We start from the raw sequence: 25051 nt of genomic DNA, 5'->3' as shown, positions 1-25051 counted from the left end.
TGCTGGAACCATAAGTGTTGTGCGAGATATATAGTAGACCAAAAGCAACACCATACGTGTTGCTTGCTGTGCAGGGCTGGTAGTCTATGCAGCAGTGGTACCTTGGGGGTGGCAGCACCCTACGTGTTGCTTGCTGTGCAGGGCTGGTAGTCTATGCTGCATTGGTACCTTGGGGGTGGCAGCACCTATGTGTTGCTTGCTGTGCAGGGCTGGTAGTCTATGCAGCAGTGGTACCTAGGGGGGGGGGGGGGGGGGACAGCACCTATGTTTTGCTTGCTGTGCAGGGCTGGTAGTGTATGCTGCAGTGGTACATTGGGGGTGGCAGCACCTATGTGTTGCTTGCTGTGCAGGGCTGGTAGTCCATGCAGCAGTGGTGGTACCTTGGGGGTGGTATCACCTATGTGTTGCTTGCTGTGCAGGGCTGGTAGTGTATGCTGCAGTGGTACCTTGGGGGTGGCAGCACCGATGTGTTGCTTGCTGTGCAGGGCTGGTAGTCTATCCTGCAGTGGTACCTTGGGGGTGGCAGCACCCTACGTGTTGCTTGCTGTACAGGGCTGGCAGTGTATGCTGCAGTGGTACCTTGGGGGTGGCAGCACCTATGTGTTGCTTGATGTGCAGGGCTGGTAGTCTATGCAGCCGTGGTACCTTGGGGGTGGCAGCACCCTACGTGTTGCTTGCTGTGCAGGGCTGGTAGTGTATGCTGCAGTGGTACCTTGGGGGTGGCAGCACCTATGTGTTGCTTGCTGTGTAGGGCTGGTAGTCTATGCAGCAGTGGTACCTTGGGGGTGGCAGCACCGATGTGTCGCTTACTGTGCAGGGCTGGTAGTCTATGCTGCAGTTGTACCTTGGGGGTGGCAGCACCCTACGTGTTGATTGCTGTGCAGGGCTGGTAGTGTATGCTGCAGTGGTACCTTGGGGGTTGCAGCACCTATGTGTTGCTTGCTGTGCAGGGCTGGTAGTCTATGCACCAGTGGTACCTTGGGGGTGGCAGCACCCTACGTGTTGCTTGCTGTTCGGGGCTGGTAGTCTATGCTGCATTGGTACCTTGTGGGTGGCAGCACCTATGTGTTGCTTGCTGTGTAGGGCTGGTAGTCTATGCAGCAGTGGTACCTTGGGGGTGGCAACACCGATGTGTCGCTTACTGTGCAGGGCTGGTAGTCTATGCTGCAGTTGTACCTTGGGGGTGGCAGCACCCTACGTGTTGCTTGCTGTGCAGGGCTGGTAGTGTATGCTGCAGTGGTACCTTGGGGGTTGCAGCACCTATGTGTTGCTTGCTGTGCAGGGCTGGTAGTCTATGCAGCAGTGGTCCCTGGGGGGGGGGGGCAGCACCTATGTGTGCTTGCTGTGCAGGGCTGGTAGTGTATGCTGCAGTGGGTCATTGGGGGTGGCAGCACCTATGTGTTGCTTGCTGTGCAGGGCTGGTAGTCCATGCAGCAGTGGTACCTTGGGGGTGGTATCACCTATGTGTTGCTTGCTGTGCAGGGCTGGTAGTGTATGCTGCAGTGGTACCTTGGGGGTGGCAGCACCGATGTGTTGCTTGCTGTGCAGGGCTGGTAGTCTATCCTGCAGTGGTACATAGGGGGTGGCAGCACCCTACGTGTTGCTTGCTGTGCAGGGCTGGCAGTGTATGCTGCAGTGGTACCTTGGGGGTGGCAGCACCTATGTGTTGCTTGCTGTGCAGGGCTGGTAGTCTATGCAGCCGTGGTACCTTGGGGGTGGCAGCACCCTACGTGTTGCTTGCTGTGCAGGGCTGGTAGTGTATGCTGCAGTGGTACCTTGGGGGTGGCAGCACCTATGTGTTGCTTGCTGTGTAGGGCTGGTAGTCTATGCAGCAGTGGTACCTTGGGGGTGGCAGCACCGATGTGTCGCTTACTGTGCAGGGCTGGTAGTCTATGCTGCAGTTGTACCTTGGGGGTGGCAGCACCCTACGTGTTGCTTGCTGTGTAGGGCTGGTAGTCTATGCTGCAGTGGTACCTTGGGGGTGGCAGCGCCCTACGTGTTGCTTGCTGTGCAGGGCTGGTAGTGTATGCTGCAGTGGTACCTTGGGGGTGGCAGCACCGATGTGTTGCTTGCTGTGCAGGGCTGGTAGTCTATCCTGCAGTGGTACATTGGGGGTGGCAGCACCCTACGTGTTGCTTGCTGTGCAGGGCTGGTAGTCTATGCTGCAGTGGTACCTTGGGGGTGGCAGCGCCCTACGTGTTGCTTGCTGTGCAGGGCTGGTAGTGTATGCTGCAGTGGTACCTTGGGGGTGGCAGCAACTATATGTCGCTTGCTGTGCAGGGCTGGTAGTCTATGCAGCAGTGGTACCTTGGGGGTGGCAGCACCCTACGTGTTGCTTGCTGTGCAGGTCTGGTAGTCTATGCTGCATTGGTACCTTGGGGGTGGCAGCACCTATGTGTTGCTTGCTGTGTAGGGCTGGTAGTGTATGCAGCAGTGGTACCTTGGGGGTGGCAGCACCGATGTGTCGCTTACTGTGCAGAGCTGGTAGTCTATGCAGCAGTGGTACCTTGGGGGTGGCAGCACCGATGTGTCACTTGCTGTGCAGGGCTGGTAGTCTATGCAGCAGTGGTACCTTGGGGGTGGCAGCACCGATGTGTCGCTTACTGTGCAGAGCTGGTAGTCTATGCTGCAGTTGTACCTTGGGGGTGGCAGCACCGATGTGTCACTTGCTGTGCAGGGCTGGTAGTCTATGCAGCAGTGGTACCTTGGGGGTGACAGCACCTATGTGTTGCTTGCTGTGTAGGGCTGGTAGTCTATGCAGCAGTGGTACCTTGGGGGTGGCAGCACCCTACGTGTTGCTTGCTGTGCAGGGCTGGTAGTCTATGCTGCAGTGGTACCTTGGGGGTTGCAGCACCTATGTGTTGCTTGCTGTGCAGGGCTGGTAGTCTATGCACCAGTGGTACCTTGGGGGTGGCAGCACCCTACGTGTTGCTTGCTGTGCAGGGCTGGTAGTCTATGCAGCAGTGGTACCTTGGGGGTGGCAGCACCGATGTGTCGCTTGCTGTGCAGGGCTGGTAGTCTATGCTGCAGTGGTACCTTGGGGGTGGCAGCACCCTACGTGTTGCTTGCTGTGCAGGGCTGGTAGTCTATGCTGCATTGGTACCTTGTGGGTGACAGCACCTATGTGTTGCTTGCTGTGTAGGGCTGGTAGTCTATGCTGCAGTGGTACCTTGGGGGTGGCAGCACCCTACGTGTTGCTTGCTGTGCAGGGCTGGTAGTGTATGCTGCAGTGGTACCTTGGGGGTAGCAGCAACTATATGTTGCTTGCTGTGCAGGGCTGGTAGTCTATGCAGCAGTGGTACCTTGGGGGTGGCAGCACCTATGTGTTGCTTGCTGTGTAGGGCTGGTAGTGTATGCTGCAGTGGTACCTTGGGGGTGGCAGCACCGATGTGTCACTTGCTGTGCAGGGCTGGTAGTCTATGCAGCAGTGGTACCTTGGGGGTGGCAGCACCGATGTGTCACTTGCTGTGCAGGGCTGGTAGTCTATGCAGCAGTGGTACCTTGGGGGTGGCAGCACCCTACGTGTTGCTTGCTGTGCAGGGCTGGTAGTGTATGCTGCAGTGGTACCTTGGGGGTGGCAGCACCTATGTGTTACTTGCTGTGCAGGGCTGGTAGTCTATGCAGCAGTGGTACCTTGGGGGTGGCAGCACCCTACGTGTTGCTTGCTGTGCAGGGCTGGTAGTCTATGCTGCAGTGGTACCTTGGGAGTGGCAGTACTCCTTGTGCTGTACGCAATATATCTTACGCAGCAGTGCCAACACCCTATGTGTTGCTATCTGGGGGTGGTATTCTTTGCAGCAGTGATAACTAGGAGGTGGTGATAACCACTCCCACACGGCAAGCAACACATAGGGTATCTGTGTATTAGTTGTACCTTAGGAGAGGTGGTACGTTTTGTGTTGCTTGCTGGGTGGGATGGTACCCTATGGAGTAGTCCATACCTGGGGTGTGGCCGAACCCTATGTGTTTTACGCAATATGGGCGTGGTACCTTACACAGCAGTGGCAGCACCCTATGTGTTGCTTGCTGTAGGGGAAGTACCTTCTGCGCTAGTACCTTGGAGGTGGTGGCACCGTGTGTTGCTTGCTGTGCGAGCAGTACCTTCTGCTGTAGTACCTTGGAAAGTGTGGCATCCTGTATGTTGCTTCCGCGACAGAGGCAGTCTGTGCAGTATGGTACTCTCTGCGGTGATGGCACTCTACATGTTGCTTGCTGTGCTGGTTGGTGCCATTAGGAGCGGAGGTACCTCTGGGTGGAGGCACCCTATGTGTTGCTGGCCTTGCGGGGTGGCACCCTAAGCAGCAGTGTTACCTCAGGGGAGGTGGCACCCTGTGTGCTGCTTGCTGTGTGCAGTGGTACCGTAAGCAGCAATGATACCATGGGGTGATGGCACCCCGTGTGTTGCTTGTGGTGTGGTACCCTAAGCAGCAGTGGTAGTACCGGTCGCCTCGTTATACACGCTCAGCAATACCAAGGAGATAAATGGACCCTCCTTTGGGTTTCAGTTCATGTCTCCTCCCACTCCGAAAGATGGCGCTCTTTCCAAAAAACAAAACATGTCCATCGTTCCAGAGACGTGGGGTGAGGGCTTTGTCAGCAAGGGCAGTAAAGGTATAAGACGATGAGGTTATGCAGCACACAGGGCGTTGGGGGCACTGATCATTGCAGCCAAGTTGCCCCATGGGATGCAGGACTCACGCCTTCTAGTCTTTTTTTCTCCAAGCGCTCCTCACTGAACTGGACTTAGATGCAGGGGGTGGGCACGGGAAGCGCCTGGCATCGCAGGGCAGGCTGAGGGTATCACACATCAAGGAGCCATGGAGAAAGAGCCGACTACCTCTGGGAAAACCACTCTAAGGCCTGACCCCCCCAGGTACCACCCAACAGAATCTTCTACCCACCCCAGTCTACCAGCCAGTCGAGGCCCCCCTAGCTGGATCCACCCATCACGTCCCAGGTCACACGCACTTCTCAGCCAAGGCAACCCCAATAATTTATAGCACTCGAAGGAGCTTTTCATGAAGATCCTGATACAGCTAGTGCAGCCTTCACTACTGACCCCTCTGCAGACAGACCCGGCAAGGCATAGGGCTGACCACCCTCAGATGACTTGGGACCTTTCAAACCCAAGTCAAATTATGTGCAGCAAGCTTCATCTGCATGTGAGGATGACGATGCTGGATTCCACCTGCCATGACAGAGCCCCTGAACTGACATCATTGTGACTGGTACAACCGTACTGCCAGCACCTCGTCACAGGCGTGTCCAGCACCCAGAAGGTGCAGAGGATCACCTACCGAGTTATCCGCTAGTAGTCCATCTCTTGGCCAATCATGGCCTTCGCTAAGCGACCTCCTTCCAAGATCATCTCCAAACACGAGTGGAGCATCAAATGCATCTCCTCGCCCTGCTCAGCAACCTGAAGGCCAGCTTCACCTAGAGCTACAGACTAGAATAGGTCATCAACTCCATCTCTTGGCCAATCATTGCCTTCGCTAAGTGATCTCCCACCACGGTCATCTACTAGTGGGCCACATGGGAGAAAGTTTTCTGGCATGGGTTGGCCTAAGTCCCCTCTCGAGCCCTCCTACAATCGCAAGAAGCAACAAGTGAACTCAGAATGGTGAATAGTGCCACAGGTCCCATTTGTGACCTACGCACCACCAGCCATCACCTTCAGGTGGCTTCCCCTGCAGAGTCCCACACACTCAGTCTTCCTCAATAAACATTCACCAAGGAGAACCACCCTGTTGAGCACCCCCCCCCCCAACTTCCCCATAAAGGACTAGCAGTCAGCAGCACCCCCCCCCCCATTAAAGGCAACACCTGCAAGACAATCTGCATTAATGTCTCCCCCTCCCGCACAATCCAGAAGAGGCCCCTAGAATAGTGACTGCAAGGTCCCCACCACCAAGGGGTTCTCCCTGCTGCTGACTTCAAGGACAACTCCACTCTTAAACCAAGGCAGCCCCAGCCGAAAGTCAAAGACCCTGTGTAACATCACTCCTTGGTCTGCCGACTTATAAAGTGCATCTTCAACCACAGGGTATCCTGGCACTGAGCAGGTGTGCGCGCTCGGCCCTGCCTAGGGTATGTTGGTTAATCACCCGCGAGAGTATCCTGACACTGAGCAGGTGCGCGCGCTCGGCCCTGCCTAGGGTATGTTGGATAATCACCCGCAAGAGTATCCTGGCACTGAGCAGGTGTGCACGCATCACCCGCGAGAGTATCCTGGCACTGAGCAGGTGTGCGCGCTCGGCCCTGCCTAGGGTATGTTGGATAATCACCCGCAAGAGTATCCTGGCACTGAGCAGGTGTGCGCGCATCACCCGCGAGAGTATCCTGGCACTGAGCAGGTGCGCGCGCTCGGCCCTCCACAGGGTACTTTGCTTTATTACCCACAGGGTATCCTGGCACTGAGCAGGTGTGTGCCAAGCCCTCCCTAGGGCAGGTTGGTTAATCACACTGAGTGTGAGGCACTGCCTTGGGTAGGTTAATCACCCACAAAGAGAGAGTGTGAGTGTGTCCCCTGCCTATGGTATTTATTCAACCAGAAACAAAGCATCTCCAACTAGGTGCCACCCTCCTCAAGCAGCTCCTTCATGCTGCTCAATATTCTGATAACCCTCTCAAAGGTTTAATGAGCCAGTGCCACCACACAGGACTGCTTGATAAGGCCCCACCCCCAACTAGTGATGGCTGCATAACGCCCCCATCCCACCGTTGCTGCATAATGCCCCCATTCCACCACCACAGGCTGCTGCATAAAGCCCCAAACACCACAGACTGCTGCATAAAGCCCCAAACACCAGTGACTGCTGCATAAAGCCCCAAACACCAGTGACTGCTGCATAAAGCCCCTATCTTACCAGTGACTGCTGCACAAAGCCCCTATCTTACCAGTGACTGCTGCACAAAGCCCCTATCTTACCAGTGACTGCTGCACAAAGCCCCTATCTTACCAGTGACTGCTGCACAAAGCCCCCATCCCGCCAGTGACTGCTGCACAAAGCCCCCATCCCGCCAGTGACTGCTGCACAAAGCCCCCATCCCGCCAGTGACTGCTGCACAAAGCCCCCATCCCGCCAGTGACTGCTGCACAAAGCCCCCATCCCGCCAGTGACTGCTGCACAAAGCCCCCATCCCGCCAGTGACTGCTGCACAAAGCCCCCATCCCGCCAGTGACTGCTGCACAAAGCCCCCATCCCGCCAGTGACTGCTGCACAAAGCCCCCATCCCGCCAGTGACTGCTGCACAAAGCCCCCATCCCGCCAGTGACTGCTGCACAAAGCCCCCATCCCGCCAGTGACTGCTGCACAAAGCCCCCATCCCGCCAGTGACTGCTGCACAAAGCCCCCATCCCGCCAGTGACTGCTGCACAAAGCCCCCATCCCGCCAGTGACTGCTGCACAAAGCCCCCATCCCGCCAGTGACTGCTGCATAAAGGCCCCATCCTGCCAGCGACTGCTGCATAAAGGCCCCATCCCACCAGCGACTGCTGCATAAAGGCCCCATCCTCTCTCGTTTTTCTTACTCGCTCTACTCCCTCTGTCCCCCCGGTGGTCTGCCTCCCTCTCCTCCTGGTTACAACCCTTCACAACCCTCCTCAGCCCTCATTTTCCACCTACCCCTCTGTTGTAGGACAGCTGTTGTACCTTTAAGATAAGTTCCTTATGTATTCTCAGTGTATGATGTGCATGTTGTGGTTTGCCTTGGGTGTTTGTTGTGTGATTGCGCGCGCTGCTGGCTGCGGTGAGGGCCACTGGCTGAAGGCCAGAGGTAGCAGGCGCAGGTGTGGGCTCCATTTACACCATGACTCTGGTGGAACTTTAAATGAAGGTATGTTTGGTACAACATATGGCATTCCTCACTTACTGCGATCTCCCAGGGCCTCCGCTCTCCCCACCCCCTCTCCAGAAAGACACCAGATACTGAAAGCTCAACAAATAGCTTTAAATGAAGAGAAATCTCATCTTCGCGTTTCAGAGCTGTTCAACTAATCTGCCGTCTTGGGCACACGTCAGTTTTCCAGGCATCACTAAAACAGGAGCGTTACCAGCATTTTTTTTAAATGTGATCCGAGCACATGGAAGGAACCCGAGGCTGCCCACTGGCGTACCCTATTTTGGACGCCCTGAAATTGTAAATTCATATTCTTCAGTTGTTTCCCAAAGCAGACGTCGTTGCAGAGGTGTAACTGAGATTTAACAGAATGCAATATCTGGAATTTGTCAGAATGCCCTTACTGCGCCAGAGGACAGCCTTTACAGCGCCAGAGGCCAGCCCTTACAGCGCCAGAGGCCAGCCCTTACAGCGCCAGAGGCCAGCCCTTACAGCGCCAGAGGCCAGCCCTTACAGCGCCAGAGGCCAGCCCTTACAGCGCCAGAGGCCAGCCCTTACAGCGCCAGAGGCCAGCCCTTACAGCGCCAGAGGCCAGCCCTTACAGCGCCAGAGGCCAGCCCTTACAGCGCCAGAGGCCAGCCCTTACAGCGCGTGGTCTCAGTAGAAGGACAACCTTTGCAGAAGAGAGCCAGTTCTGAGGTTCTTTCTGTGCATGCTCACAGTGAAAATACTAAACGGACAAAATGCAAGAAAGGGTCTGTTCTCAGGTCCCTTATGCGCATGCTCACAGTAAAAAGAGTAAATGGACAACACTCGTGAAAGAAACATGTGGATTCTGGCATTCTGCTAAATCCCAGACACCGGCACTTTTACGCACGACCTTCTGATAAAGGCTTGTGTCTCGAAAGGCCAAGAAGGAATCTGCTATGGAGGCTGAATGCCAAGAAATCCCTTTATTTCGTGTGCGCACACTCACCCATCCAGAGCAGGGACTAGCACCTGCCCTTATGGGGGGGAGGAGCAGACCATAATCCCTCCCCCCTCTGCAGGGCAATTCGTGGGACTGGCTGCCCAGGAGTAGGTACCTAGACAAAGGATCCGGTTGCACCCCTATAGGAAAGTACTCTGTTTGGCATGGTGACCCCCTCTTTCTGCCTGATACCAGTATGCGGAGACTGTTTTCACTGGGATCCTGCTAACCTGGCCCCAGTGACTGTGCTCTCTCCCCCTAGATTTGGTTGACTAGGACCTTGCTGCACTTCACAACTGGCATACTGGGAAGGGCAGTGGGCACCAGGGGTCCCCCTTTGGCTGGAGCATGTATTATGCCACCCATGGGAGCCAATGGAGAGGATTCTGCAGGTCTGCCATTGCAGCTGGCGTGCAAGCGTGCATGCACCATTTCACTACAGGTCACTGCACCCGGTCACTATAAGTCACCCCTACAGTAGGCCCCCCGAGCCCAGAGGGCAGGGTGCTGGTGCCCGTGTGAGGGCACCCCCGCATGAGCAGAGGTGCCCCTCCTAACTCCAGTTCCACTTCACTGGACTTCGTTAAGTGCAGAGGAGCCATTTTACCCGTGTCCTGGACACAGGTCACTGACTACTAGCGTCCAGCAACATAATGGTAACTCCGAACCAGGGCATGTTTGGTATCATACCTCAATTACTACCAGTATCGGATGTATGATTCCATGCACTGTGGGGACTCCTCAAAGGGCCCCCCAGTATTGCTCCTACCAGTCTTCTAGGATTTTCCAGGCAGCCTGTGCTGCTGCCGCCCCTCAGCCAGGTTTCTGTCCTCCTGCTGCTTGACCAGCACAAGCAGGGGGAGGCAACACAAAGGATTTCCTTTGGGAGATGGGATACAACACCCGCTCTCTTGGAAATAGGTGTTTCAAAGCTTGGAGGGGGGGGGGTTAGGGGAGAGGGGGAGGGGTAGCCTCCCCAAGCCACCCGTTTGCTTTGAAAGGCACAACCCTCCTTGCATAAACTGGTTACACCAGTCATATTTTTTCTGTCCTCTAGTGTGGATTACATAGTTACAGGGAGGTCGGGTAGAAAAACATTTTCGATCACCTCTTCATAGTGTGTTGTTATAAACTGGTTTGCACCAGTCCAGGGACCGCCGGTTGCTGCTCTGGTGTGAAAAAGGAAGGGGGGAGTGACCACTCCCCGGTCTATCACCACTCCAGGGGTGGTGCCCAGAGCTCCCCCAGGTGGCCACTCGATTCTGTCATCTTGAAAGCAAAATATGCAGAGGCCCTTGGGAGCATCTGAGAGGCCAGATCAGGCAGGTGACGTCAGAGAGCCCTTCCGATAGGTTGTCACTGTGCAAGGTGACCAACCCCCCTTTTAGAGTTATTTAGGGACTCCCTTGCAGATGGGCCCCAAGATTCGGCATGCAAGATTCCACCAGGACTCCTCTGCATCGTTTACTGCTGCTCCTGGCCACTGGAACTGCAACTAGACACTTAAAGAGCCAACAAGACCAACTCCTGAGACGACATCGCCTTGAAACAGTATTTTTCACTGGATCCTTCTAGCAACTGCAACATTTCCCCAGCTGTGCATCCTCTGGGGTCGGCAGGACCTCACCTGGACTAGGAAGCCTACAGCAATGACGACTGGCTGCGTGGATCTTCTCTCCTCTGGAACTGCGTGGATCCTGCATCACAGGTGATGGTCTGAAGTGGTCCACTTGGTCCTCTCTGCCAGCATTCCAACTTTGGAGATGGTGAGCCCTTGCCACTCCTTGCAGGACAGCGTCACTGTGCATCCAGATTCTTGCAGTTTGTGGACTCCTGATCCAACTACTAGAAGCCTCAGCCTCCAGCACTTCATCCCACCAAGGACACTCTTCTCTGCTGCTCCAGCGACGTGGGACTCCTCTCCAGGTGTGCTGGTTGGGCCTCACTGCAACTTACTGTGCCTGCTGCCAGTGGGGTGCCTTGAGGGCTGTTACAGCTTCTGCTGGCTCCTCCAACTGCTGAGGGTCAGCCTGGACTCACCTTAAAGGGTTGAGTCTCCTGGATCTTGCAGGTCCTCTACAGCCTTGCAACTCTTTAGCTTCTTCTTGCATCTGTCAAGGTTTGTTGGTTCTCCTAAACCACTGACCACCTGCGACCAGATGAATGACATGGGACACCATCTGCACTGTCCAAGGACTCCTCTGCAGCTCCTGGGCGCCACAGCTGGTCTTCTTCCCCTGTGGACCCAGAGCTCAATCCACAGAAGGGTGGGCAGTGGCTCCTGCCACCAACTGGGCACTCCATCATGGACTGGACTCGGCCCCTTCTTTTGCAGGCCCTCTTCTTCCAGAATCCACTGTTGGGTTCCTCTGGTGTGGCACAATCCTTTTTCTAAGTCCACTTGTTAGTCTTTGGGAAAACCTGGTACTTACCTCTGCTCTCCTGGTCGCTGAGGGTCACTCAGGTACTCACCTGTTGGGGTCCCGAGTTCTCCCAGCTCCCCAATAACTACTCCATACCATTGGGTGGGGGACTTCATTTTGCATGCCACTATTTTAGTATATAGTGTGGTCCTTCCCTAGGGCCCTAACTACGTTTCACTAATTCTTACCAATGCTTGTTGATTCTTGTGCCAATACCTAATTATTACTGGGGGTGTATATATACATATATAGTGTGTACTTACCTCCAGTTGGGGGACTGCCTAATAGTACTCTAGTGTGGTGTTACTGTAATAAAGTACCTTTATTTTTTAACAACTGAGTGTTTTCTTTCATGTGTGTAAGTGATGTGTGGCTACAGTGGTATTGCATGAGCTTTGCATGTCTCCTAGATAAGCCTTGGCTGCTCATCCACAGCTACCTCTAGAGAGCCTGGCTTCTAGACACTGACTACACCTCACTAATAGGGGATACCTGGACCTGGTATTATGTGAAAACACCATAGGCCAGCTTCTTACAAACACAACCTGCCAATCAGCTCAATAGAAAACCAAGTTCATAGAAGTTTTCAGTGTTCTTCCCACAGACAAGGACCACCAAGGTCAAGAGTCCCATGAACCCACATGATGGACCTGGAGCCGGGACACAACAGAAGATGCCAAACTCCATCGCAAATCCTCCACTGCACAACTACAATTAACTAGCTCATAGAAGGCTGGCGTACGATTCACAAACCGCTTGGCTATGCAGGACCCCTGCAGTGAAGCAATGTCATCCATGTTTACCCTAGATCTACCCTAGGTGCACCTTGGGAGCACGACTATGGTGGAGAACTCTAGTTTAGACTGGATTCAGGTCAACCCCGCCCGCTAGATTTCAGACATAGGACTAGAATGAGTGGACCCACCCTTATCCCAGATCCCTAAACCCAACAAATAAAATGCATCTCAAGGTGGGAGCCTCACCTCGGACCATGACTTCAAGCTGCGCAGAGCGAGTGCCGAGGGCGTTGGAGGCCTCGCAGATCAAGGTTGTGTTCACCAGGTAGTCCACCGTCCTCACCACCAACAGGTTCCCAATCACATCCACCGTCTTGGGAAGAGGCTCTCCATCGGTGCTGTAAGAGAACAGGTGAGATCCCATCATCAGAAGTATGTTATACAACGCATCACCCTCAAGGCAGGCGCGCACATCAACCTAGACATCCTTGGATGTAGGAGAACATCAAGTCACAAGGCGTAAGATACGTTTAGTCCAACCATCCTCGGGTGTAAGATACCTTCTGCCTAAGGTGGTAAGAGTCCTTCTGACCATGCATCCTAGAGTGTAAGATTGAGGGTTGACGAGGGCACTGGGGAAAAAAAAAAAAAAGAGCACAAACAAAGGCACTGAGAGACGAAGAGGAGACAGACAAGGGCACTGAGAGATGAAGAGGGCACTCAGACGAAGAGGACAGAGACGAGGGCACCGAGAGATGAAGAGGACACCAACAAGTGCACGGACAGATGAAGAGGGCACTGAGACGAAGAGGACACAGACGAGAGCACTGGGAGAAGAAGAGGACACAGACGAGAGCACTGGGAGAAGAAGAGGACACAGATGAGGGCACTGGGAGAAGAAGAGGACACAGATGAGGGCACTGGGAGAAGAAGAGGACACAGATGAGGGCACTGGGAGAAGAAGAGGACACAGATGAGGGCACTGAGAGACGAAGAGGACACAGACGAGGGCACTGAGAGACGAAGAGGACACAGACGAGGGCACTGAGACGAAGAGGACACAGACGAGGGCACTGAGACGAAGAGGACACAGACGAGAGCACTGAGACGAAGAGGACACAGACGAGAGCACTGAGACGAAGAGGACACAGACGAGGGCACTGAGAGATGAAGAGGACACAGACGAGGGCACGGACACGAAAAGAGCACTGAGGGGCAGTGAGAGACAGAGGACACAGACGAGGGCACCGAGCGATAAAGAGGTCACAAACGAGGGCACTGAGAGACGAAGAGGACACAGACGAGGTGTAGGACGTTGGCTCTGTATATACTATCTCAAAGTGAGAGATAGTGTGCACAGAGTCCAAGGGTTCCCCTTAGAGGTAAGATAGTGGCAAAATTAGATAATTCTAATGCTCTGTTTTGTGGTAGTGTGGTCGAGCAGTAGGCTTATCAGAGGGTAGTGTTAAGCATTTGTTGTACACACACAGGCAATAAATGAGGAACACACACTCAAAGACTTACTCCAGGCCAATAGGTTTTTATATAGAAAATATATATTTTCTTAATTTAATTTTAGAACCACAAGTGCAAGATTTGAAGTAAATACATAAAATGCAAGGTACTCCACACAGGTAAGTTAGGAACTCTGAATTAGAGCAAAACCATATACAGTTTTTGTTAAAATGGCAATAAGCTATTTTAAAAGTGGACACTGCAAAAATCAACAGTTTCTGGGGGAGGTAAGTAAAGATTAGTTTGCGAGTTAAGTTAAGACACAAGTCTCAGACCTGGGGCATAGGCAGCCCACCGTTGGGGGTTCAAGGCAACCCCAAAGTTACCACACCAGCAACTCAGGGCCAGTCAGGTGCAGAGGTCAAACAGGTGCCCAAAACACATAGGCGCCTAAGGAGAACAGGGGTGCTCCGGTTCCAATCTGCCAGCAGGTAAGTACCCGTGTCCTTGGGGGGCAGACCAGGGGGGTTTTGTGGAGCACTGTGGGGGGACACAATTAGGCACACAAAACACACCCTCAGCGGCACAGGGGCTGCCGGGTGCAGTGTGCAAAGCAGGCGTCGGGTTTTAGATAGGAAACAATGGAGGGACCCGGGGTTCACTCTAGCGGTGCAGACAGGCACAGGGGGGGCTTCTCGGGACAGCCACCACCTGGACTATGCAGAGGGTCGCCTGGGGGTCACTCATGCACTGAAGTTCGGTTCCTTCTGGTCCTGGGGGCTGCGGGTGCAGTGCTTGGTCCAGGCGTCGGGTCCCTTGTTACAGGCAGTGGCGGTCAGGGGGAGCCTCTGGTTTCTCTATGCAGGCGTCGCTGTGGGGGACCAGGGGGTCGTCTCCGGCTACTCACGGGATCACAGTCCCCGTGGAGTCCTCGCTGTGGTGTTGATTCTCTAGATCTCGAGCCGGGGGCGTCGGGTGCAGAGTGTGAAGTCGCACGCTTCCAGTGGGAAGAGTGAGTTCTTTTGAGGTTGCTTCTTTGTTGCAAAGATGTAGCTGTTTTTGAGCAGAGCCACTGCTCACTGGAGTTTCTAGGTCCTGGGGGTCAGGGCAGTCCTCTGAGGCTTCAGAGGTCGCAGGTCCCTGTTGGATGCTTCGCTGGTTGCAGGTTTTCGACTCAGGAGTCAGGCCGGTAGGGTTGGGGACAAAGCAGTTGTCATTGTCTGTCGTCTCTGCAGGCTTGTAGGTCAGCAGTCCCTTCTTTGTAGTTCAGGTTGCAGGAATCTGATTTCCTGTGTTCAGGGTCGCCCCTAAATAGTCAATTTAGGGGTATGTTTAGGTCTGGGGGGCAGTAGTCAATGGTTACTGTCCTTGAGGGTGGCTAAGGGGAGGGGGGCACATCCCTATTCCTATTGGGGGAATCCTCCAAAATCAAGATGGAGGATTTCTAAAGGCAGGGGTCACCTCAGCTCAGGACACCTTAGGGTCTGTCCTGACTGGTGGGTGAATCCTCCTTGTTTTTCTCATCATCTCTCCTGGACTTGCCGCCAGAAGTGGGGGCTGTGTCCAGGGGGTGGGCATCTCCACTAGCTGGAGTGCCCTGGGGCATTGTACCATGAAGCCTGAGCCTTTGAGGCTCACTGCTAGGTGTTACAGTTCCTGCAGGGGGGAGGTGTGAAGCACCTCCCCAGTGCAGGCTTTTATTTCTGTCCTCAGAGAGCACAAAGGCCCTCACCACATGGGGTCAGAAACTCGTCTCTCAGCAGCAGGCTGGCACAGACCAGTCAATCCTGCACTGAAGGATAGGGGCGAATACAGGGGGCATCTCTAAGATGCCCTCTGTGTGCATTTTTTGTAATAAACATAACACTGGCATCAGTGTGGGTTTATTATTCTGAGAAGTTTGATACCAAACTTCCCAGTATTCAGTGTAGCCATTATGGAGCCGTGGAGTTCGTTTTTGACAAACTCCCAGACCATATACTTAATATGGCCACACTGTACTTACAATGTCTAAGAATAGACTTAGACACTGTAGGGGCATATTGCTCATGCAGCTATGCCCTCACCTGTGGTATAGTGCACCCTGCCTTAGGGCTGTAAGGCCTAGTAGAGGGGTGACTTACCTATGCCACAGACAGTATTTTGTGTGCATGGCATCCTGAGGGGGATGACATGTCGACTTTGCCTTTTTCTCCCCACCAACACACGCAATCTGCAATTGCAGTGAGCATGTGTTAGGTGAGGGGTCCCTTAGGGTGGCATAACATATGCTGCAGCCCTTAGAGACCTTCCCTGGTTTACAAGGGACTTATCTGTGTGCCAGGGGTGTGCCAATCGTGGAAACAATGGTACATTTTTAGGGAAAGAACACTGGTGCTGGGGCCTGGTTAGCAGGGTCCCAGCACAATTCTCAGTCAAGTCAGCATAAAAATCAGGCAAAACGTGGGGGGTAACTGCAACAGGGAGCCGCTTTCCTACACGAGGGCACTGAGAGATGACGAGGACACAAGCAAGTGCACTGAGAGATGAAGAGGACAGACGAGGGCAGAGAGAGAAAGAGGGCACAGTGAGAGACGAGACATCTGTAAGGCAACTATGAAGAAACCCTGGTAGCCAGTGCGGGCGGAAGCACAGACTGAATGCACCACAGACCTTCGGTGCTATGTTAACAGGGATCCCTCACGATACTCAGAGGCTGCAATAAGTGAGAAAATGTCACAGAAGACACCCTGAAATACCGACTGGACATCACGGAAAGCATTGTGCAAGTCGCACGAAGACACACTGCCCGCTCAGGCGGTTTAGTTGGTGTTGAAGTAAACTTACGTCTTCCACTCGTACTTGGTGGGGGGTGGGTTGCCACTGGCAGAACACGTGAGCTCCGCCTGCTGCCGGTTTATGTACCAGTTGTCATCGTAGCCAGCGATGCTCACCTCGGGGGGGTCTGGAAAGGAAAGGAAGAGACCTGTAAAGAGCTGGTGTGGCACACGCCCACCCGCATCCGAGGTGGTCACAAGGCTGGCACACTGCACCTTCCACGGCGAGCAAGGTCCAGGACCAGCTCTGCTGACTGTAGTGCACAGACCGCATCAGAGTGGGTGTCCAGGAGCTTTAGGAATGACCAACACAGAAAGGGGACTGTGGGGAGTTCTCCCCATTTCACCCAAATGCTCAGCAGCTGCACAGTCAACCCCTGGAGAGCAGGACTGGCATAAGGGGGAGCAGCCACTGTACAGCACCCCACGATGAATAGTTCTTAGAGGGGCACACGTAGGTACACACTAGCCCTGCCCTGGGAACTCACTCTGTATGGACAGTACCACAGCCAGTCTCTCTGGAGGCGGGGGGGGGGGTTACCACACATGCTCTGTACAGGCAGTACCACAGCCAGTCTCTCTGGAGGGGGGGGGGGGGGTGAGTTACCACACATACTGTGTACAGACAGTACCAGAGCCAGGCTCTCTTTGGGGGGGGGGGGGGTAGGGGGTGTGTGAATTACCACACATACTCTGTATGGACAGTACCAGAGCCAGGCTCTCAGTGAGTTACCACACGTACTCTGTACGGACAGCACCACAGCCAGGCTCTCGGTGAGTTACCACACGTACTCTGTACGGACAGCACCACAGCCAGGCTCTCGGTGAGTTACCACACGTACTCTGTATGGACAGTACCAGAGCCAGGCTCTCTGGAGTTACCACACATACTCTGTATGGACAGTACCAGAGCCAGGCTCTCTGGAGTTACCATACATACACTGTACGGACAGTACCAGAGCCAGGCTCTCTGGAGGGGTGAGTTACCACACATACACTGTACGGACAGTACCCAAAAACAATACAGACCACAGACATCAGCACATCAAATCAACACAAACTTTCATTATACTTATCGTCACACCCACTCCCACCCTCTGACTACACAAAGAATACAAATCCCATCCAATCTTTACCCCTACATTCTCACTCTTCACAAACACCTACCACAAGCACCCCAACAAAGCAACATTCATTCACCCGCCTCTCCTCCACTGCACAGTTTAGAGCCTTAGATTATGATCCACATGCTCCTCCACCACCCCTAACCCATACTCCATCCACACTAAACAGACGCAAACAAAATAAACAACATGCGCCTCTGAACAACCTTGCATCCCCTTGTCCATTACATAAGGGTAGCCTACAAATAACAGTACACTCTTCATGTCTCTCTCAGCCACAAAGTCCACCACCCACACACACAGACCCAACAAAATGCTGGAAGAGGAACACTATATTGAAAAACAAGACTTGTGAACCTCACACAGTTATCACAACTAACAACACACCTGCTTCAAACTCAAAATATACTACTTACCCTTCTCCTAAGCAAAACAACACCGCCACTAACACAGTTTTTCGAAACTGCCAGCTCATAAATGCTTGGCCACTCAAAAAAAACAAGCACTACATCTATGACCTGCTCACAGACACACAACCTGACTTACTATTAATTACGGAATCCTGGTTGGGAGAAGACATGGCCACAGTGTTGCACGAAGCCCTTCCTCTGGGCTATCAAACCATCACACAAAACCGTATAGGCAAGAGAGGCGGCGGACTATCTATTATATTCAAACAGGCATTGAACCTCATAAAAACAGACAACATTTCCATACAAGGTTGTCAAGCCCTGCTCACCGGATGCCACCCTACTCCAACTTCCTCCTGTAACTCCTTTACAGACCTCCACCTAACAACTCCACGTTCCCAGACGCTTTTCTAGATACAGTCTCAAACTTCATTACATCATACTCAAACCTTATCATTCTCGGGGACCTAAATATTTGCTTTGACAAACCCAATATGCCCCATCCAAAAGCTATCACCACTGGCCTAGTCGCATTGAACCTACATCAGATTGTACACAATCCCACACACATCGCTGGTCACATCCTAGATGTCATTTTTGCTAAGCCTGAACTAGTTACTATTCATAGCATCACGCCAATCACTTGGTCAGACCACCATTTGATAACTTTCCGACATATAACTCCATAAATCAACACACCCCACAACTACTCACATACATGCACCTATCGACCATGGAGCAAACTCAATTTGGATCACTTAGAAACACAACTAACAGCAAACACAGACCTAGATACAATTAACTCTGTTCCAAAACTTTATGAGTGGCTACAGGAAGCTTTTGATATCCTAATACCACTCAGAAAAACCAAACACAACAAAAGAAAACCAACATCTTGGAGAAACACAGATCTTAAAAAGATAAAGCAACAAATCAGAACGTTGCAGCGGACCTGGCTCAAAACAAACAACAGTCAAGACAAACTGCAGCTACACAAACGTAACAGAATATACAAATCATAAATCTAAAAATCTAAAAAAGGTACTACACTCAGACAGAATTCAAAATGCTCAATCTACAACCAAGGTATTTTATAAAATTCTCAATGAATTTCGAAAACCTACATGCATGGAAGGAAGTCATCCCACCACTCAAGATTTCACAAACAAATTGGCAACTCACTACACAACCAAGGCAGACACACTGGACTCCTATTTAAAACAAACAGAGGAAATCCATCAGCACCAACCCCTTTACTAAAATACCCTCTAAGAATAAACCAACCCAACCTCAAAAGTCCTTCAAACAAATATCCCAGGGTGAATTTATGGATTTGGTCAAAGCAAGGAGGCCTTCCGGTTGCCCTTCTGACCCTTGCCCACCACAAATCTTCAAGAACATTATTTTATCTACTTCTGATGCCACACCTGTAAGAAGAATCATCAACAACTCTAACTACAGGAACTTTTCCTATAGACCTGAAAAAGGCATACATACGACCGTTATTAAAAAACAAAAACCTAGACCTGCAAGACCCCAACAACTACAGACCAATCGCAAATGGACCCTTCCTGGGCAAACTGATAGAAAGAGCAGCATTCGCCCAGATGTCACAATTCATTGAAGACAATTCTATACTTTCAGACACCAAACTGGATTCCACCCAGGAAGAGGCACTGAATCGGCACTTGTAGTAATCTGGGATGATCTTAAAAACACAGTCGACCGCAATGGAGTTGCTGCACTACTTCTCTTGGACCTCTCGGCTGCCTTTGAAAGTGTTGACCATGACACCCTAATTCAAAGACTCCACGAAGCCGGCATAGAAGGGATTTCTCTCGACTGGATTACTTCCTATCTTCAAAAGAGATCTAATATCATCTTCATTGTTTCTGTGCTTGGCATTTTTGTGGATCATTGCATGGCTCCTGGTTTTTGGGTTGTTAGCAGAAATTCATAGATATCTAGTATCTCATTTTATCACACTTATCTACTCATCACTCTTACGTCATGTCTCTATCAAACTATCCTCCATTCTCACTCTGACTCATCCCAAATCCCTTCGACCACTTTCATCCCCTAAATAACTCTGCCTAAGCTCTTCCCTCCACCTCCACATCTAACTCACCAAACCTCACTCTACCTCTGTGACCTCCCACACAATCCTACTAAATTCTCCTGCATTCATCTCACCCTGCTACTATGCTCTCCCTAACCCTTCCACATACTCTTCCCCCTCGGCCCCCCTCTATTCATCCCAAGCCTTTGGGTTGAGTAAATAAAGGATATCCTCCCAATTAACACTTCTGGATTTCTTTCCTCCTCCACCCCTCCAATACTCCAGTCAATCTAACTAACAAACTCTCATATCCGCGGCTCAAATTAACTCATAATAATACTAAAACTGTACTCATTATTAAATGATACTAATCCATCACTAATTCTTGTTGGGTTCCGGAGTAGCGTGCTACTCATCGAAAAGCGCTTCGACGCCTCGTCAGGGGTAGTGAGCACTATATAAATACGATTACAATACAATACTTGCCCCCCTTCTCGGCCAAACCCTACCTCACAAAAGCAGGGGTCCCCCAAGGGTCAATCATCTCACCTTTGCTTTTCAATGTCTACATGATGTAATTACCAGAACTGATCAATGATTTCCATCTCACATGCTACAACTATGCAGAGGACACAGAAATATTCCTTAAATTGGAACGCCCCAAAAACATTGAAAACTCAGAAATCTTCAGTTGCCTCAGAGCCGTGGATCAGTGGATGACCTGGAGCCATCTCAAACTAAATACCTCCAAAGCAGAAATACTCATATGTGGTGACTGGAAAAGTTATGACCCTCTGTGCGTCTGGCCTGACGATCTCGGACCTCCTCCTCAATTATCCAAGGAAGTTAAAAATCTAGGAATCACCATGGATTCCAAGTTAACTATGAATGCCCAAGAAGACAAATTAGCACGAACAAGCTTCATCACCTTAAAGACTCTTTGACGCATCTTCCCCCTCCTCGGATTGCCACACAAGGTGCAAGCTACTATCTCGCTTGTACTATCCTAACTTTATTATGTTAATAGCCTCTACCATGGATCATCTCTATCTGTTATGAAAAAACTACAACGTATTCAGAACTCCGCAGCCAGGCTACTATTACATGTAAAGCTACAAGCCCACATCTCCCCTGCCTTGAGAGCACTACACTGGTTACCCGTTGCCAGAAGATGCACTTTCAAGCTGCTTTGTATCACCCACAAAGATGTACACGGAACAGGACCGCTTTTTATCAGAAACAAAATAACCAAATACATCCAACAAAGAACCCTCCGCTCAAGACTGGCACCCCGCCTTAGAACACCACCATACAAGAAAAAGACTATAGGTGGTACATCCTTCTCCGTTCAAGCAGCCAAACTATGGAATTCATTACCCCCAACTATAAGAGCCACATATAACTTTCTTGTCTTCATAAAACTACTCAAGAGTTGGCTCTTTCCTTCATAACCACCATATTCAAACAACTATGGACTGCATATGCCTGTGTTAATACATATTTTTTATCTGATTATGTGTATATTTCTAGTTATGTATAGTTCTTTAGAAAATATGTATCGCTACTTTGTCATAACAATAAACTACACACACTCTTTAGACCCGTCTAAGTATATTTACTCATGGTTTAAATATGTATGTACATATATGTGTGCATATGTATGTGTGTGTATATATATATATATATATATATATGTGTGTGTGTATGTTATTCTATGCTTAACATTTTCATAGGTCATTGCATAACTCCTAGATAAGTTGTTATACTAGATACTTATGAATCCCTGCTCTCATCTTATATCACACATCTACCCAGCACCATGTCATGTCTATCAATCTACCCTCCATCCCCACTCGGACTCATCCCAAATCCATTCTACTACTTTCATCTCCTAAATAACTCTGCCTAAGCTCTTCCCTCCCCTTCCACATCTAACTCACCAAACCTCACTTTACTACCTAGATTCTCCCAAACAACCTTACTAAATTCGCCCTCATTTATCTCACCCTGCCACTAAGATCTCCCTTCCACAGACTCTTCCCTCCTCCATCCTCCTTTACTCATCCCAAGCGTAAATCCTATTACCATATACTCCCAATTAACACTTCTGGATTCTTTCCTCCTTCACCCCTCTGTTACTCTAGTCAATCTAACTAACAAACTCTCATATCCGCGGCTCAAATTAACTCATAATAATACAAAAACTGTACTCATATTTCCCTTTACTAATCCACCACTAATTGCTTTTGGGTTCCGGAGTAGCGTGCTACTCGCCGAAAAGCGATTCAATGCCTCGTCAGGGGTAGTAATATATAAGCGCTATATAAATACTATTACAATACATTCAGGCTCTCGGTGAGTTACCGCACATACACTGTACGGACAGTACCACAGCCAGGCACTCGGTGAGTTACCGCACATACACTGTATGGACAGGACCACAGCCAGGCACTCGGTGAGTTACCGCACATACACTGTACGGACAGTACCACAGCCAGGCACTCGGTGAGTTACCGCACATACACTCTACGGACAGGACCACAGCCAGGCACTCGGTGAGTTATCGCACATACACTGTACGGACAGGACCACAGCCAGGCATTCGGTGAGTTACCGCACATACACTGTACGGACAGGACCACAGCCAGGCACTCGGTGAGTTACCGCACATACACTGTACGGACAGTACCACAGCCAGGCTCTCGGTGAGTTACCGCACATACACTGTACGGACAGTACCACAGCCAGGCACTCGGTGAGTTACCGCACATACACTGTACGGACAGGACCACAGCCAGGCACTCGGTGAGTTACCGCACATACACTGTACGCAGGCTCTCGGTGAGTTACCGCACATACACTGTACGGACAGTACCACAGCCAGGCACTCCGTGAGTTACCACACATACACTGTACAGGCAGTACCACAGCCAGGCACTCGGTGAGTTACCACACATACACTGTACGGACAGGACCACAGCCAGGCACTCGGTGAGTTACCGCACATACACTGTACGGACAGTACCACAGCCAGGCACTCGGTGAGTTACCGCACATACACTGTACGGACAGGACCACAGCCAGGCACTCGGTGAGTTACCGCACATACACTATACGGACAGGACCACAGCCAGGCTCTCGGTGAGTTACCGCACATACACTGTACGGACAGTACCACAGCCAGGCACTCGGTGAGTTACCGCACATACACTGTACGGACAGTACCACAGCCAGGCAATCGGTGAGTTACCACACATACACTGTACAGGCAGTACCACAGCCAGGCACTCAGTGAGTTACCACACATACACTGTACGGACAGTACCACAGCCAGGCACTCGGTGAGTTACCACACATACACTGTACGGGCAGTACCACAGCCAGGCACTCGGTGAGTTACCACACATACACTGTACGGACAGTACCACAGCCAGGCACTCGGTGAGTTACCACACATACACTGTACGGACAGGACCCCAGCCAGGCTCTCTGGAGTTACCGCACATACACTGTATGGACAGTACCGCAGGAGGACTCATTCGGAGAGTGAAGGCAGCACTGCTTCACTCACACTGTATGGACAGCACCACCGGGATACTCTGGGGAGCCTTGGCTGTCCTGGAGCTGATGATGCAGGTAACCGTCTTCCCATTGGCTGTGCTGGTTGGATAGATGCGGTACTGGCTGTTCACGGTGAAGGTTCCATCGGTGTTGTTGGTCACTGTGGTGCTGAAGTTGCCAGGTACAATTGATTGCCAGGTGATCTCCGAGGGAGGCTTCCCATTGGCTGAGGTGCAGTTTGCCACAATAGTCTGCTTGTCTCCAGCTACACCCGGCATGGCCTCGGCTTTATTTGTGGGTTCAGCTGCAAACCAATGGAGAAAAGCATTCAGTGAAATGAGAACCTAAGCATCTGAACCTCAGCAGCGACCGTCAGTAAAAGAATACAGGCTAGCTTCGCACTGCTGCTGCCCAGCCCCGGCCACGTGCCTGCATTGCTGCTGCCCAGCCCCGGCCACGTGCCTGCATTGCTGCTGCCCAGCCCCGGCCCCTGTGCCTGCATTGCTGCTGCCCCCAGTCCCCGGCCCCTGTGCCTGCATTGCTGCTGCCCAGCCCTGGCCCCTGTGCCTGCATTGCTGCTGCCCAGCCCTGGCCCCTGTGCCTGCATTGCTGCTGCCCAGTGCCTGCATTGCTGCTGCCCAGTGCCTGCATTGCTGCTGCCCAGTGCCTGCATTGCTGCTGCCCAGCCAGCCCTGGCCCCGTGCCTGCATTGCTGCTGCCCAGCCAGCCCTGGCCCCGTGCCTGCATTGCTGCTGCCCAGCCAGCCCTGGCCCCGTGCCTGCATTGCTGCTGCCCCCAGTCCCCGGCCCCGTGCCTGCATTGCTGCTGCCCCCAGTCCCCGGCCCCGTGCCTGCATTGCTGCTGCCCCCAGTCCCCGGCCCGTGCCTGCATTGCTGCTGCTGCCCAGCCCCGGCCACGTGCCTGCATTGCTGCTGCTGCCCAGTCCCCGGCCCGTGCCTGCATTGCTGCTGCCCCCAGTCCCCGGCCCGTGCCTGCATTGCTGCTGCCCAGCCATGGCCCCAGTGCCTGCATTGCTGCTGCCCCGCCCTGGCCCCAGTGCCTGCATTGCTGCTGCCCGGCCCGTGCCTGCATTGCTGCTGCCCGGCCCCAGCCCCGTGCCTGCATTGCTGCTGCCCAGCCCCGTGCCTGCATTGCTGCTGCCCCCAGTCCCCGGCCCGTGCCTGCATTGCTGCTGCCCCCAGTCCCCGGCCCGTGCCTGCATTGCTGCTGCCCCCAGTCCCCGGCCCGTGCCTGCATTGCTGCTGCCCAGCCCTGGTCCCGGTGCCTGCATTGCTGCTGCCCAGCCCCGTGCCTGCATTGCTGCTGCCCAGCCCCGTGCCTGCATTGCTGCTGCCCCCAGTCCCCGGCCCGTGCCTGCATTGCTGCTGCCCAGCCCTGGTCCCGGTGCCTGCATTGCTGCTGCCCAGCCCCAGCCCCGTGCCTGCATTGCTGCTGCCCAGCCCCGGTCCCGGTGCCTGCATTGCTGCTGCCCCGCCCTGGCCCCAGTGCCTGCATTGCTGCTGCCCAGCCCCGTGCCTGCATTGCTGCTGCCCAGCCCCAGTCCCGGTGCCTGCATTGCTGCTGCCCAGCCCCGGCCCCGGCCCCAGTGCCTGCATTGCTGTTGCCCTCAGCCCCAGTGCCCGCATTGCTGCTG

At 52.7% G+C, this 25051-nt stretch overlaps 1 protein-coding gene across 3 annotated transcripts in view; it reads right to left on the bottom strand.

Moving 5' to 3' along the window:
- Positions 1-25051, bottom strand: part of LOC138246689 (nectin-2-like) — a 265485-nt gene that overhangs the window by 155650 nt on the left and 84784 nt on the right. For all 3 annotated transcript variants that reach the window (XM_069201459.1, XM_069201457.1, XM_069201456.1), the window contains exons 3-5: positions 23408-23701; positions 16254-16371; positions 12219-12370 (exon numbers count right to left, since the gene is read on the bottom strand). In XM_069201459.1, the coding sequence (XP_069057560.1) occupies positions 12219-12370; positions 16254-16371; positions 23408-23701 (564 nt within the window). The remainder of the gene's footprint in view (positions 1-12218; positions 12371-16253; positions 16372-23407; positions 23702-25051) is intronic.

Source organism: Pleurodeles waltl, chromosome 7 (genome assembly GCF_031143425.1).
Source record: "Pleurodeles waltl isolate 20211129_DDA chromosome 7, aPleWal1.hap1.20221129, whole genome shotgun sequence".
Classification (NCBI taxonomy): Eukaryota; Metazoa; Chordata; class Amphibia; order Caudata; family Salamandridae; genus Pleurodeles; species Pleurodeles waltl.
This window is presented reverse-complemented; position numbering and strand designations above follow the sequence as displayed.